The sequence below is a fragment of the Panthera pardus genome, unplaced genomic scaffold (assembly GCF_024362965.1).
Source record: "Panthera pardus isolate Hobbes unplaced genomic scaffold, ASM2436296v1 HiC_scaffold_2, whole genome shotgun sequence".
In the NCBI taxonomy this organism is placed as follows: Eukaryota; Metazoa; Chordata; class Mammalia; order Carnivora; family Felidae; genus Panthera; species Panthera pardus.
This window is the reverse complement of record NW_026526765.1, coordinates 116157362-116173725: the sequence shown is the minus strand read 5'-3', so window position 1 is coordinate 116173725 and position 16364 is coordinate 116157362. Positions and strand designations below refer to the sequence as shown.

The window sequence follows — 16364 nt, the reverse complement described above, 5'->3', positions numbered from 1 at the left end:
CATTCTTGTGGCCGGAAGCTACTTCTTCCTAGGCCCCCAGAAGCTTAACAGCTAGCGGGCCAGCGAGTTCCTCGGGCTTGTCCTTTTCCTTGAGCAAATCCTATGCTCTTGTCAGTGGGCTCTGAACTCCTGCATGCTGAGTGCCCTGTGGTCCAACCATGTCAAGTGTCCTGTTTTGTTCTCAGCAACCACGCACAGGGCAAGATCTAGAACTCTTGATCCTGAAGAGTGCCAGCCATAAGTATATGATTTCATTTCTGTAGACTGCTTTGGGCCTCCCGTCCCCCATTTCCTGCTCCTGGTTGGTGTCCCTTTTGTGATGGTCTGATGGTAGCAAAGCAGATTCCAGGGAGTTCTTTGAAACCAGAGGGACCTTTTTCCTCCTGTGCAGTGTTCTCATTCTGCACCTGGTCAGCCCCGAACAGCTCTAGCCCACGGAGGTACAAAAGTCATGGTGTCTATTTCACTAACATTAAAAAAAAAAACCAAAAAAACTGCCAACCCTGCAACCTGAGTTCACTTCAATTAAGCATTGACCATGCCCTATGAGTCCACTCTAACCCTACGCAGAGCTCAGCTGCTGCTTGGTCATGGGCTGGGAGAGGTATTTCACCAATCCTGAGTGTAAGTTTCAAACTGAGACTTTGACTATGGGTCAAACCATGAACCTCAAACTGAAACAACCATGTTCTGAGAGTAGCGTTTGATGTTTTCTAAGCTTTGGTGTTAAAAGGTACCGTCACTCTATGTTCCCAAACTGACAGCATTGTTCTACCGGATCAAGAGGGATTCGAGACACATAGAACCAATTAATAAGAAATTATCATTCTCTTACCCCTTCTCCATCTGCCCCACCCACACATAGGCACCTAGCTGAGCAAATCCCGTAGGCCCAGCAGGCTTGGGAAACGTACCATGGTCATCTGCTGTTCTTGCCCAGCCGGTATCTGAACCTTCTCCTCCCAGTATCACAAACTGTTTTGTGTGTGTGTGTGTGTGTGATTCAGAGCTCACACAGTTCAGGTAGCTCTGGGGCGGGGCACATGACCAGGTGGGATCCATCGGTCCCAGTGTCCTAGCCATGGTGCCTAGTCCCATGGGGAACACATATCCCAAGCCAGGCCAACCATGATCAGTCTCTTTGGCTGGGATTAGTTAAGGAGCCTCTCTCCTTCTCCTGAAGTCACTAGGCAGGCAAAATGAAAATCTGGGGGTGCTGATGGCCAGTTCTGTTCCCACACGCAGAAGCTTTCCTATGAAGGACTAAAGGCAAGCTGGGCTAAGAGATGAAAAGAAACCATGTTCTAGGCCCAGGTATGCTTGGATCCACCCAAGTCTATCCCTTAAGTTCTCATTACACCAGACTTGAAAATACCCTTTTCAAGGGGCACCAAGGTGGCTCAGTTGAGTGTCCAACTTTGGCTCAGGTCATATCTCGTGGTGAGTTCCAGCCCCACATCACACTCATTGCTGTAAGCGCGGAGCCCGCTTTAGATCCTGTCTCCGCCTCTCTCTCTGCCCCTCCCCTGCTCGTGCACTCTCTCAAAAATAAATAAAACCTTAAAAAAAGGACTCTCTAAAAAATACCCTTTTCAAGAAAAATTTGTGTACACGATAGTCTGCCATTTCCAATGAAAAGCATCCCATACGATGTGGAATTTGATACAGGAGTGTTTCCCCAAGAGAGTTTAGCCTAAGAAGTTGGTTGGGATGTTAAAAGAGGATATAGAAGGGTTCAGCAGTCAAAGTTTGAGAATCTTGAATTGGACAAATTTTCAAAGACTGACAAGATTTCTCATAGCCTTGAATTTGATGACAGGATCTTAAGTCTCTCAGAGGAGTACACTTAGTAAATAATCCTTTCCAACACTCCTTAGACAACCTGGAATCAGTATGGGACAGAATATACTTTGGGAAATGCTTGGTTTGAATCTTCTCCAAGTCTAGGCTTTTAGGGAGAAGCAGAAATTCTTTATGGGGGTGACCAAAAAACAAATGAAAGAAACCCTTTCAGGATCTGTACTGGACTCAGCCAGACTTTATCTCAGATGGTGATGCCTTTTACATTAATACCAACTTTGATGATCCACAGACAAAACTTTACTCTCCTAAGTTTCAATAACGGTCATCAAACGCTGCAGCCAAAACAAAAATTCAAATTCAACTGAAAACACAGAAACCCCCCCCCCCCACATTTTCTCAGGAAACCTCTTGTTTTCATCAGATCTGCCCGCCTCATTAACCATTTCCATTTACCGCGCAATGTTAATACTGCAAGTGAAATGGCCCATCGCACACAGAAGAAAACTGGACAACATCTGTAATTTCATAGTTATTTTAATAACCAGGTGTACATTAACAGTCACTTGATGAACTTTTTCTTTAATCTCAGCTAAACTCAAAACACAGTTTTCTTCACGGTTCAAACCAAACAGCTCTTCACGTCCCAGAGCTGCCTCACAGCTACCACAGATCACGGGGAGATTTACGGTCTGTTCATTTTCACCAGACACAGAACTGAACACCCACACACCATTTTCCAAGGAGGGAACTTTTACAATGAATGCTGGCTGCCGAGGACAGCCCATGGGTATATCTGGGACTCAAGCTGGAGTTTTTCTAGGGGAGAGAAGGCCTGGGAAGCTTGTGGCAAGAACCAAAGTCAGGGCTCAACCACCCTAGTTGGAAAGGGCTTCTCGGGGTGAGCAGAAGTCCAGGATTAGGATTAAGGCCTTTGCAGCAAAGCATGACTCTCTGGGTGTAGGCATGAAGAAAAAGGCCAGAGGGTGACTGGTCTTTGAAGAAAACCCATTTTGGTGCTGACAACAACACTGCCATTTTTAGAAAACATAGAAATAGAATACTTCTGCCGGGTTGGCTGATTTAACGATTCCACCAATACCTTCTCAACTACCCAAGATGGTGGCCCTCCCAGAACTCAGATGATGGCCACCTGGGTTGAGGAACAATGGGAGAAGGTTGGGGGAAGGCAGGCCATCTTTAGAGAGGGGCCAGGTTAAGAGAAGAGAGGGAAAAAGGAAAGCTTGGGCAGGAGAGGAAGGTCCAGCATGGCCTCCACTCTTGGATGAGATGGTGTGAACTCTGAGAGGGATGCAACTCGCATCATGTTCTCTTCCTAAACCCTTTGTATACGGAGAGCTCTTTGATGTGTCTTATGGAACAGGACATAGGTGAACATAATTTTAACTAAAGTGACAAGGTTCAAGAAATCAAAGTGATGCAAATAAAGGGAGTTTTCTTGAAGTTCTTAGGAATCTCTGTGCTTAGGAAGTTACTTATAGTAAGTGGAGAAAGAGAGGCTTCCCCAGATCATGCTGCCCATCATGAAGGCATCAGAGGTGGTTGTTTCCACAGCACAGAAAGCTTGTGTAGAATGTGAAGTTCTGGTTGAATGCTTCATTCAGCAGTCCCAGGGCAGATGACCCATTTGGCCATGCAAGAGTTATTTTCATGGCATAGAGAGGTCAAGGAGGGAGGGGCTGGACTCTAAGTTAACAGTAGCTAACGGAACAGCTTAAGTAACAGTAACTGCTAACTTAACAGTAGCAGATGGTACACAAGAGGAGCCCACTAGTTTGTCTTTTCCTCCATCTGGTGGTTGTGGCTGGTACTGCAACACCTCAGACCGCCCAGCCCACCCCTGCGGTATAATAGTGTACATGCTTCAGATCTGACCATCTCCCTCTGCCCGCAAAACCGTCATTCTGAGTTCTGCAAAAGGCCCTTAAATCTTTGAGTTCTAAAGGAAAAGGTACATGCTCCCCCCTAAGTTTCCTTTAAAATAAAGGCACCATGAAAAAGCCTTAAAATAGCAAGATTCCTTATTAGGAGGAGAAATGATCCTTTTCATGACTAGAACAATAATTGGCTTGCTAAGGGGGGGATCCTCTTCCTTGGATATATTTAGTCCTATGTCGTCCCCTTTTCTCTGGTCTTCAGCTTATTGAAACCTGCCGTCAGACATCATGGCCAGGTGTGTGAGGCCTGCTCTTCGTTTCTTCAAAGCACCCGGTACACAGGGTTATGGGTTCTAGAGCTGAATCCCCCAAGCACAGAAGTCCGATCCCAGGGTGAATATACTTATTCTGCCTACGGGCCTCTTGGTTCCACAGATACTCATCTGGCTCACAGAACTTGCTCCAAAATTGAATTTGCAGAAGCAGCAGGATGGGGAAAAACGCACATGGGGTTCCACGCATCACCCAAGACTGCGTGTCACTTCCACTCACCCTGGGAGACTTTAGAGGGAAACAAAAAGCTCCCCCAGAGGATGTGCTAAAGGAAGGGGAGACAGGTGGTTCAGACCTGAAAAGCAGACCCACGGTCCCAGGATATGCTCCCCCAGCTCAAGAGACTCGCTTTCCCAAATGCTCCCGTGGCTCCCATCTCAGCTGAGATCACCTGTTGGTTGCAAAACTTCGAGAACACCTAAGCGCATATATTTGCAAACGAACAATCCTATTCAATCACGGATGTGCCTGGATCCCCAGACGGAAAGAAGCAGCCACTCACCGCCAGCAAGAGTAGCCCTTCCCGGGCCCCACCTCGGCTCGTCCTAACTTGGGACGCCGGATGCACGTGGCTCTTCTGGGTTTCGCCAGCCAAGGGAAGAGGCGACCTCCAGCACGTTTACAGGGAGGTGCGTGAGATTGGCTGCTCCCACCCGCCTCGGGGGCCTATGTGCGCTCCCAGCTGTTGCCTTTTAACAGCACCAAAGAGGCCGGCAGGACGGAGGAGGAGAAGGGTGGTCTCCTATCCCCTCTCTTCCTTCCCAGCCGGGGAAAGAGAATCGGGAAGCAACGCTGGGAAAGTGCTCCCCCACCCCGCACACTGGCACGATCGGGCAGGTGAAAGTAATGCTTGGGTTTTGGTGTTTTAATAAAAGGTTCAAAGGAATAAAATCTAGGAGGGGATGTGACAAAGTCTGGAACCTGAAGACTGCCTGCCTGCCTGCCTTCTCCGCAGACCCTGGGGACCCTGATGAAGTAACGGCTGCCCCAGGGTGGCCACCTTCTATGGAAATAACCGTGCTTCATCGACACAATACACAAGCCCCTTTATGCTCACCCTCCCGCCCCCCGCCTCCCCCGGACACACCCTCCCCCAGGCCCTCTGAGCCTTCCGCCTCGCTCTGGCCTCCCCCCACCCCCTCACCCCCAAATAACCACGTCCCTTTAGTTGATTTTCCTGGCATCCCAGCTTTGTCTGTCCCCTTGTCATAAGATGCAGCACTACACACGCTCTCAACACTATATAGCAGACTCTTTTACCTTAGTAGCCTGATTGCATGCATGTAAATGGGGGGAGGCAGGGTCCAACAAATCAAGGCTATGCATAAACAGAAAACAAAAGCAATATTCGTAAAGCTAGGCAAGCGAGTGTAGCATTGGAGAAACATAAGGCTTGAGGCTTATTGATTCTTTAGATCACAACTGTTTGGATTCGCTTTCCTTCTTAAATATCGGTGTACCATTTTGGCTTCAAGAAAATCTCTTCTTGCTTCTGCCCCTCTCTTTGGGGAGGGGTCGCTTAACTCAGGGACGTGATGTTAGAACGGCCTCCAGGGGGCGCCACAATGCGCTTGCTGGCGGAGCGGACCCCCTCATCCACTTGGGTGCCTGCAGTGGGCAAGACATTCCCAGGAAGAGAAAAGGGAGAGAGAGCGGGGTGTGGACAAGAGAGAAACTGGATTAATTTTCGGAGTGTCAGCTGGCAAGTGCCTTCCTGGCCTCGTCTCCCAAGAAACTTCCATTCTGGTCTGTCAAGTATTCCAGACATTTCATATCCACCGTCCCCTGGAATCCCGTCTCCACCAGGAAAAGCTAGGTTCTTATAGATACCGTCTCAGCCTCATAAAAATGATACTTAAGAAAAGCATTCCTTAAGGTAGGAGAAATCACTGCTTACATCCGCTGCGACAAGGAATGTGTCCTTGTATCCTCAGATACCGGACTTTGTCCTCACCACTATCCTTTGAGGAAGCTACTGTTATTATCCCCATTTCACAGAGGCAGTGACTGAGGCTGTGAGAAGTGAGGCAAGTTGCCCAAGGTGTCACAGCTTGGCCTGGTGAGGGTCGGGGCCCCTGCAGCCTCGGCACAAAAGGAAACCCTGATGTGCACGTACTCGTGTCCTTCACAGAGAAGCTGCCGAAATTTTAAGGATGACGTCAGCCAGGGAGCGATTCAAAATGGCAGCCACACTGGCAACAAATATTGTGACAAACATAACCTTACCTGTGGCGACGCCACCTCCAAACTTTCAGCCCTTTCCTTTTGCCTCCCTCCCCTGTCTCTGTCTCCCCCTCGATTTTTTTTACCCTCTGTTCTCCTGCTTCTGCCATTCCTTACTCCTCTTCCCCGATACCTGTTTCCTCTTTACCTGTCCCTGTCCCTTCTCGTCTTGTTTCCCTCACACTTCGATTGTTCATCATAGACACGCAAATCTCCATTTATTTTTCTCCCCTCTTTAAGACTACTGGTTATGGAGCAAGTAGATAATTATTTTCTGCTAATATCCATTCTTAAAGACTAGGTGAATGGTACGGCTACCTCAGGGTAAGTACTTAATCAACAGCATCTACTTCTAGCACTATCATTATTACGAGAAAGGGGAGAGGAGAGGAAAAACGCCAGGTTAGGGGCACCGGAGCAGCTCAGTTGGTTAAGCGTCTGGTATCGGCTCAAGTCATGATCTCACGGCTCATGAGTTCAAGTCCCACATCAGGGTTGCTGTTGTCAACGCAGAACCCACTTCAGACCCTCTGTCCCCCGCTCTGCCCCTCTCCCACTTGCACTCTCCCAAAAATAAATAAATATATTTTTTATAAATAAAATAAATAAATATGCCAGGTTAGAAGAATCTACTGCCATCTGAGCTTTAACCCCGGGCAAACAGACAGAACACCTCCATACACAGCTCCCACCATCTCCTGTGGAAAATCACCCTCAATTCATAATGGAAAACATCTTGCCCCCACCCCACCAGGTGTGATGTCTAAGCAGACCCGGTCATCATTTAAACCTGACCCTTGACCTCCCTGAGCCTTAAGTTGCCTTCTCAGCAGGACTCTCTTGATTCGGCAGAGCTTCCTGCTTGCTCCAGGCACCCTCTCCCTACAGGTGTCCTGCCAGCTTGTAGCGGCTGGTCCTCCCTTGTCCCTTTCCTTCCTCCCTGCTCACCCTCCGGCACCATCCACTCACCGGACAGGCTGAATCCCGACTGGTGGAGGTTCCTCACAGGCGGGTTGGGCCGTGTGGGAGAGCCCCGGGTGGAGCCCGCGGGGGTGCCCCCTTTGGGAGTGGTGGTCAGGTCAAACACTGGCCCGTCGTACATGCCCCTCGGGACGGCGTGCAGGTCTGCCATCTGCAGCAGAGAAAGCGTGTCACCCTTTATTCTGTCAGCAGTTAAGGTCTGTGCCAGGTAGCCGAGATAAATGAGTGAATTAAGTGTGTAATGGGAGCCAGAAAATAATGGAGTTATTTGAAGGAAAGAAGGAACATAAGAGGGGTGTGAGGACAGAGTGACGGTGCAACAGGTCAGTGGAGACCTCTTGAAACACGTAGGCTTTGCTTTTTTAAGTATTTTTTCATGTTCATTTATTTTTGAGAGACAAGAGAGAGGGAAAACCCAAGCAGGAGAGGGGCAGAGAGAGAGGGAGACACAGACTCTGAAACAGGCTCCAGGCTCCGAGCTGTCAGCACAGAGCCCGATGCGGGGCTCGAACCCACGAACTGTGAGATCATGACCTGAGCCGAGGTCGGATGGTTAACCGACTGAGCCACCCAGATGCCCCCGGTTAGCCTCACTCTTAAGGAACAAAGGAGCCTGTTGTGTTGTGCAGCTGGGGTTGAGGGAAGGAGAAGGCTGCGAGGTGCAGAGGACCGGTGTGGAAGGCAGCGTTCCCAGCAGAGGAAGCAGGTGGGAGGAAAGGTTAGGGACGGAAGGACCACCTGCACACCAGAGCAGAGGGAGCAGGGAGGGCAGCAGTTTGGGACAAGGTTGTAAGTGCTGGTAGATGTGAGATCCCGTGGGAGCTCCCCCTACACGCTCCTTAGCACAGAGCAGAGGTGCCAAGCCTCGAAGTGAGTATCCTGTGGTCTGATCCACGGGCCTCTGGCTGTGGCTGTGAACCCGACCTGGAACTGAGCAGCCAGCCAGCCATACCAGCTGTGGGTGTGTGCTGTGCTAGGCCTGCTGCCAGGAGCTGGGGGGAAGGGTCACACAAAACCTTTCCCCTCCCCCAGCCGGCTCACGGTCTATGGGACACACACCGCCTCCACCCATGTCCTCCCACTGGCTGCCAGAGGAGCCCAACAGTGCGGGGTGGGCTCTACCACAGAGCCTTCCTGCCCCGTGTTCACAACCCCAGTGCAGGCACAGGGGCAAAGCTCTTCACGTTTGCAGGTGCTGACGATTCGGGTGGGGCCGTCTCTATTTCCGTGTTCCCTGAAAAGCCTCCAGACCATCAACATTTCTTTGGGTGCAGAATCTAAGTCACATTAATGGAAATCAAGACATGATGTACATGGGAGGTTGGGTTTCATTCTGTCCTCTTATCAGGCCAAACCTGGAGTGTGGAATTTTACTCCATCCCACGTAACTTTAAACGATCGTTAATAAAGAGGTAAGAATGGTGGAGGGATTTAAAATGTGGTCATGAAGTAAATAGTGGAGGCTACAGGGATATTGAGACTACACGACAGAGGAGTCGGGAAACACACACATGCCCTAAAAGATGTGCACCTCGTTCTGTGTGCGTGCCGGGAGCGGAACGGAAGGAGCTGGTCGACCTTAGGGAGGGAGACTTCCGGCCGGCAGGAAGAAGCTGGTCCTCACTGACAGGGCTGGTAGCTGCCTCTGGTGGGGAGGCTGGAAGCCTCCCCTGGGAGCTGGGTGACCAGTCGGCGGGATCACTGGGGGGTCTGGGAGAGGGATGGGGTGCTTGCATATGGAATTTCCGTGAGCCTCTCTCTAATGGCCACCGTGGTGTGTGCCCAAACTCCTGCCTCCAGCCCCCAACCTCACCATCATGACTCCTTCTGACCCATCCCATGTGCACGCATGACCGTGTGTCTTCTAACAAAGTTGGAACCAGGGCTAAAATTCCACCCCATCCCAAGGCTGATTTAACCCTGCTCTGTGGAGTCCAAACCTTACTGGAAGGTGACCTTGTGATTGGTGTGGGGGTAGCAGGGGCTGAAAAAAAAAAAAAAAAAACAGGGTTCTGGGCCTCACCCCTATATCAACTGGAGCTGATTGGTTTGTAAAGTGTAGGTGGGTAGGTAGGTAGGTAGGTAGATACATACAGAAGAAATAGGTGTCTGCATATCTGTTTTTCTACCTGTCTATGAAACCAGGGACATACACAAGGTTTTATGTGAACCATACAACTAGATAAAAGAGTTACAAACATTTGGCCTCTAGAGCAACAATGGAAGAGATGGGACCGGGAGGGGTGGGTGTGGACTGCTAATTCTCACTGTAAGCCTTAGTTATTTTCTAAAACTATATAACATTGGGGCTTGTGGTTGGCTCAGTCGGTTAAGTGTCCAACTCTTGGTTTTGGCTCAGGTCATGACCTCATGGTTCATGGGATCAAGCCCCACATTGGGCTCTGGGCTGACGATACAGAACCTCCTTGGTACTCCCTTTCTCTCTCTGCCCCTCCTGTGTTTGTGCATGCATGCTCTCTCTCAAAATAAATAAACTTTTATAAAAAAAAAAAAAACCTAAAAATATACATATAAACATTATTTTCAATTATTATAATTTCAAATTATTTTAATTAAAAGTACTATAAACGTGGAGGAAAGTCATTTGAAAAAAAGGTTTCCTGGGCCAAAAAAAGCTTTGGAAACCCCCAGTTTATAATACCTTACATCTGTGCAGTTGTCCCTTGGGAAGAGGACACTGCTGTGAATTTCCTTGGGAAGGTCTACAGCACACAGAGCCCTCCTGATCTCCTGGGTACCATCCCCGTGCCTGAATGGGGCAAAGCCCCTTCCCCCACCCCCAGGCTCCACCAGCTGTTCTCACCTTCCTCCGAGCTTTAATACGCTTGTAGACGTAGTCCGAGAAAGGGCTGCAGGGGATGAAGCGGCCGGCCCCTTGGGTCACGTGCAGGTTGCCGTCTTCCAGCATGATCTTGCCCTGGCAGATGACCACCAGAGGAGCCCCACGCAGCTCCAGCCCTTCAAAGATGTTATACTCTGCAGCCTAGAGACAGGGGTGAGGGGCAAAGCCACAGTTGTGGGCACAGGATGGGGCGGAGAGGTACGTGGTTTTCCTGTGCTTGGGACCCTGCCTTTGGCATCACTATGGCCAAAGCACCAGGGAAGCCAGGAAAAGCTTACAACGCCATCTGTGAGCTCTTCATGGGCACAAGCCACCAGGGGGAGACAGTACAGACTAGACTTGCCAGCATAGACAAGCATCAGTCTTTGGTAAGGCCCTCATGCAGAAGTACATTTTGTCACTGGCGGTGCTCAAAGAGAAGCTCGGGAACTCTCGGGGATGCTGTGTTTGGCACTCTTGTACGGGGTGGGTGAGTAGGTGGGCTGGATGACCCTTAGGTCTCCACTAGCCCGGAACTGAATAATGTGATGTGACTCAATGTCTAAACAAAGGCCATCCCCTCCCAAGATGGTATTTCTCTCTACTACCTTCATTTATTCAACAAGTGCAAGGCATTACCGTAAAGGGTTAAGGACATCGGCTTGGAGTCCAGTTGTGGGGTGTGTGTCCGAACTTCACCATTTACTTGCTGCATAAATTATTTAATTTCTCTGCACCTCCCTTTCCTTATCTATAAAACAGGGATGGTAACAGTGTCTACCTGTAGAAGACTATTATGGAGATTCCGGGAATTAAAAAAGCAGGCTCCACTGCCTGAAACGTAAATGCTTTAAAAATACTTTTTTTACTAACAAGGATTAAGCCCTTTCCCTTAGGTACCGGGCTTTAATTATTACCTCCACGTGAAAGTCCTCATGAGGACGGTGTCAGTGCTGTTCAAGTTTTTCTCTGTTCTTTCTCCTTCTAGGTACAGGGGATCACTGCACTGCCTGCCCTCCTGGGGTGAGGGGAAGCCCAGGACTGGCTGTGGCCGGTGTAGCGTGAGAGGGAGTGATGGGTACCACTTGTCTAAGGAAAGCTTCCAAGCCAGTTCTCCAGGGACCACGACCAGGTCGCGGGCCTCAGCCATCACGGACGCGTGTGTGGAGACGGTGCCTCCCTGTCTGAGTGACCGTGCTGGGAGGGGCCCTCTGCTGACTCAGCCGGGAGAAATAACCTGCTGAGGCGTTACATCCCTGAGAATTGGGAGGGTTTGTCACTGCGGCCCATCCTGGCCCAGTTGGCCGGGGGTACCCCACATCTACATGTCTCTCCCGACCGAGTTCCGTGCACACCTTCTCCGTTCTGCTCCTCTCCCGCCAGCGCGAGCCTTACCGACTGGTGGTTCTTGGCAGAGACGATCTTCACCGCATCTGGATCCCAGATCACCAGGTCGCTGTCAGAACCCACAGATATTCTTCCCTTGCGGGGATACAGGTTGAAGATCTTGGCGGCATTTGTGCTTGTCACAGCCACAAACTGGTTTTCGTCCATTTTCCCTGTGGCCTATTGGAATACCAAAAGAAGAAAAGTCAGTGCAGGGCTTCTGAGCTCGGGGCAGTGTGATCACAGATGGGCCCCTGAGAAGATGAGCACAGAAGCCGACCCACAAGCCGAACAGCTGGCTGTGCCTTTCTGGCTGCCAGGCGAAACGGTTAGTTAACACATGGCTACAGGAAGAGGCAGTTAACTGCTCCTGAAGTGTGTGTTTTTTCCTGGATATGTGCATACAGTTACTTCTTTGCCTTCACATTCCAAAAAGAATTACAGGGGCACCTGGGTGGCTCAGTGGGTTAAGTGTCCAACTTCAGCTCAGGTCATGATCTCACGGTTTGTGAGTTCGAGCCCCACATCGGGCTCTGTACTGACAGCTCAGAGCCTGGAACCTGCTTTGGATCCTGTGTCTCCCTCTCTCTGCCCCTCCCCAACTCACTCTCTGTCTCTCACTCTCTGTCTGTCTGTCTCTCTCTCTCAAAAATAAACATTATAAAAGCACAAATGCATTTAAAAGAAAAAGAATTATAAATTTCCCAGTAAAAAGTAATGTGGTTATGAGCCTATTTTTTAGATATGTGTTTGTATTTGCATGGTCATAGGATAAATACAGAAGAGCCTCACCCAAATGATAACGATGGTTAACCCTGGGTTGTGGAATTATTGACTGACTTTTGTTTTCTTTTGTATGTGTGCTTTTCTATGCTTTCCAAGTGCTCTTTAATGAGAGTGTATATGTGGGTAATTAAAATATTATATATGTATACATATACATACACATACATATATTATTTTTAACAATTCCACATAGTACCAAGAGAACTATGCATGTATGTTCATAAATACACGACCATGCTTTAAAAAATCAAAATCTAACTATGTGAGAGAAGAGACAAAAATACTTATGCTTTTCCTCCTCACAACAAAAAAATTCTGGATACAGTAAAAAGAATTTAGCTTCAAATCTAGCTTTGAGCTTCCTAGGAGTGAAGACAAGGAGAGAAACTTGGTGGCTTACACTGGGTAGATGAATGAGGCATTAGTTTATATGCAATGCATGTAGCTCAGAAATGAGTGGCTTTAGAGATTTTAAAATAAGATAAGTGGGGCTCCTGGTTGGTTCAGCTGGTAGAGTATGTGACTCTCGATCTTGGGGTTGTGAGTTCAAGCCTCACAATGAGTACAGAGATTACTTAAAAATAAAATCTTAAAAAAAATGAAATAAAAGGAAAAGGAAGTGATCAACTTAATAATGAGTTAATTATTAATTTTACTAAAACCTTTGGTCCAGACTTCATTTGCACGGCTCTTTTGTCAGGCTCTGTTATGTTATTAAGGAAAATAAAACCAGGCCAATGTCAAAAGACACTGGTGGGCAATCACTTGTACAGCCTGGATAACCACACACTCAGTCAAGAGCATCCTTGATGAGCAAGTTGACTTGAGTCTCTTGGACACAGACCCCCTGCTTACCATTTCAAGGGGTTACATCAGATGAAGGATCTGCATGTTTGCTTCCTAGTTCCCAGTCTAGATAAGGAGATCTCCTCAAAATCTCAACATTCATCACTCTAGAAGCAACATTCCTAAACCACCTGAGACACCTGGTTCCAGAAACATCTCAGCAGGCATGAGGGTTCACCTAAAAAAGCAGCAACAGCAGGCGATGCTGATCTGGCCCTGGCCCCCATCCCATGATCTTGATCCTTACCACAGCCTTGTCCCAGATGACAGACATCCGCTCTTCCACACCATTGGTGCCCTCAGGGATGGCTGTGAAGTTGTCCTTCCCAATGGCTTTCTGGGCAGTGCTGAAGGTGCAGTGGGCACTCCCAGAGAGCTGCAGGTCTCCGCTGGCAAAGGAAAAAAGCTCCATGTAAACCAGAGACGTGGCTAGAGTCACCGCGGGGGACAAGAGTCGAGTGTCCAATGTCAGCATTTGGAAGCCGAGACTTGAGTTTAAAATCCTGTCTGTACCTCTTACCAGCTGTGTGAGTGTAAGTGAGTTCTCTCCCTCCCTGGGGCTCAGACAGCCCATCTGGAAAACGAAGGGGCAGGGTTAGATCATCTCTGTGTAACGAAATAAAAGGGACCCAAACGAATGATGCGACTGGTCCTGTAGGTCCTCGGGGGGCACCAGCAAACGAGACTCCCTGTAATTTCACTTAGGTGCTGTTCAAAATAGGCAAATGGCCTGACCCTCAGTTGTTTAACCTGTAAAGTGGAGACAACAGTCCCTCACTCATAGTTATCATAAGGAACCATGAGACTACGCGTGTAGCCTCACACAGTGCTTGGCACATGATATGTGTAAACCGCTATTCCCATTATTAATATGACTACGGTTGGGAATTTATAAAACACGACGGGGAAGAGCCTGCTGTCTGTGCTCAGGACTGTAGGGGAATTCTCCATGTGTTTTTCTCACTGCAGACCCCAGTCTAGCTGATGGATGGGCTGCTCCAGTCCTCATCCCTCCCCTAGCCCCATGATGTTTCTACGTGATACGTGCTGCTTGCCAATCCCACACCAACCTGGCCAGCAAGGAGTTGATGTAGTCGGGAGTGGTCGGGTCAGGGCTCAGAGGCGGGGATGTCACAAATGCAGCTGCCTTAGCCCAGTTCTTGCTCCAGTAATGGGTTCCATCTGTGCCAAGACTGGCAGTGATGGGCTCACCAAAGACCACGTTCCCTGCAAGGGTAGGAAACAGGCGGTGGGTTTGCATAACATATGTGCTGCTCCAGGCCTGGGTCAGGTAATCATAGCCCCTAGCCCTACTCGAGGCTGTGGCTCTGAAAACAGGTAGGCCTGGGTTCAAGTCCATGCGCCCACCTTCTCTAAGCCTCTGCTTTTCTATCTGCTAAACATGAACAATTTTGTATTCCCTAGTTCACAAGAAGCCGTTGGTTATAAGACGCAGCTTTAATTCCCAAACCCTGAGGCAAATTAATATTTGAGGCAAAACAAAAAATGTATACTGATTACGAGATTCATCAACATTTCGGAAATATTAAAATGTGGACTAGATCAGTCTTGGAATGATGCATAAGACTATGTCTACTTCTCAGGCTTCTGAAAATGAAAGGATTTGACACATACAAAGTATCTGGCACACAGATACTCAGATGCTCAGTGAAAGCGATTTCCTTATGCTACTGATATTCCTTCCCATGGTAGGGGCCTAAAGCCCCCAACGTGCCTGCATCACTGGGAACTGCTAGATCATGCTTGTTGCAAGGAAATGCTTTGGTTCCACAAAGTCAAGTCCACTCCCTTGGATAACAGGCTCTCGTGCGTGATCTTTCCATCATGCCTCTTACTCCGTAACCTAAAGCAAGGAGTGATCTGCTCAAGGACACCCGATAAAACCTGGGAAACATCAAAGATGGGGCTTGCTCCTTAGACTCTGTGTCTGGAATTTGGGGCTTATTCGCCCAAAACAAGCAGTGGGGACGAGGGATACTGGGAAATAAACTGATCTGAGCTGACCTTCTTAAAGAAGAAGGGATAGAGAGACAGAAGGTAAATGCTATCTCATAGAAGGTTGGTTAGTACCAAGTTTCTCTGTGCCAGAATCTTGGGCAAAAAATGGTCCATAAAGCCCTGGACTTCGCCAGCTTCAGTCCTCCATCTCCCACATTCAAGTTCCTCACAATGTCAAAGTTTAGGAAGGCTCTATAACCAAAATTATAAGTAGGTCTTGCCTTCCTTCAACTCCAATCTATTTGTTTCGGCTCCCTGGAATTTTTTGTCAAAAGAATTCTAAATATGCTTCTGGTGTCATTACAAGAGTCAAGATTGATTTGTGATGCCTGTCATGGGCAAAAGAAGGAAGCAATGACAATGATTCATCTATGATGGCCCTGCTCTTTGGGGTGGCTGGAAAAAGCAGCCACACAAGACTAATGAGAATTTTAAGGGCTCTCTAAAACTATTTACCCAACTAAAGCATACAGAACCACAAAGAAAGAAAGAAAGAAAAAGTCAAGACAAGCCATCAGGTACTATTAAGAGAAAAACAATCTTTAAAGTAGAAGAACTCTCCCTTTGGACTATCTTTAGATGGAAGAGTAGAATAAGAAAAATTGTAATTATAGTTGGGTTTGAATACGAGCTCTCCCAACTGGGAGATCCTGACACACTATGCTTCAGTAAGAAAAATGGGGATAATAATTTTTCAGTCTGAAAAATGGGGATGATAAAGGCTATTTATTTCTCAGGGTTCTTTGACAATTCTACAGAATACTAGATCTGAAGTATTTATGTCAGTGCAGGGCATACGGCTGGTCCTCATTTAACTGTGGATTCCTAATATTAATTCTGAGCAACCATACAGAGCTACTTAAGAGAACACTGGTGACTGGGGGCACCTGGGTGGCTCACTCAGTTAAGCCTCTGACTCTTGATTTCAGCTCAGGTCATGATCTCATGGTTCGTGAGTTCGAGCCCCCCATGGGGTTCTGGGATGACAGTGCGGACCCTGCTTGGGATTCTCTCTCTCTGCCCCTCCCCTGCTTGCGCTTTCTCTCTCTCTCTCTCTCTCTCTCTCTCTCTCTCTCTCTCTCTCTCTCACATAAATAAACTTAAAAAAAAAAAAAACAAGATGACTTGGTAACTGAATACACTGGGACTTGGGCTCAGGAGGGAAGAGTGAACCCCACTACACTCTCTTCCTGCTCTTGTACTCTCAACTCCTTCCCCGAGAAGAACAGGTCCTGGGATGTTTACTGGCT

The 16364-nt window shown here is 48.3% G+C and overlaps 1 protein-coding gene across 2 annotated transcripts in view; it reads right to left on the bottom strand.

The window, feature by feature from the left end:
- Positions 1–2319: 2319 nt before the first annotated feature.
- DPYSL3 (dihydropyrimidinase like 3) overlaps positions 2320–16364 on the bottom strand; it is a 113561-nt gene continuing 99516 nt past the window's right edge. For both annotated transcript variants that reach the window (XM_019414224.2, XM_019414226.2), the window contains exons 9-14: positions 14166–14322; positions 13343–13484; positions 11473–11643; positions 10060–10239; positions 7224–7386; positions 2320–5639 (exon numbers count right to left, since the gene is read on the bottom strand). In XM_019414224.2, the coding sequence (XP_019269769.1) occupies positions 5551–5639; positions 7224–7386; positions 10060–10239; positions 11473–11643; positions 13343–13484; positions 14166–14322 (902 nt within the window). In that variant the 3' untranslated portion in view covers positions 2320–5550. The remainder of the gene's footprint in view (positions 5640–7223; positions 7387–10059; positions 10240–11472; positions 11644–13342; positions 13485–14165; positions 14323–16364) is intronic.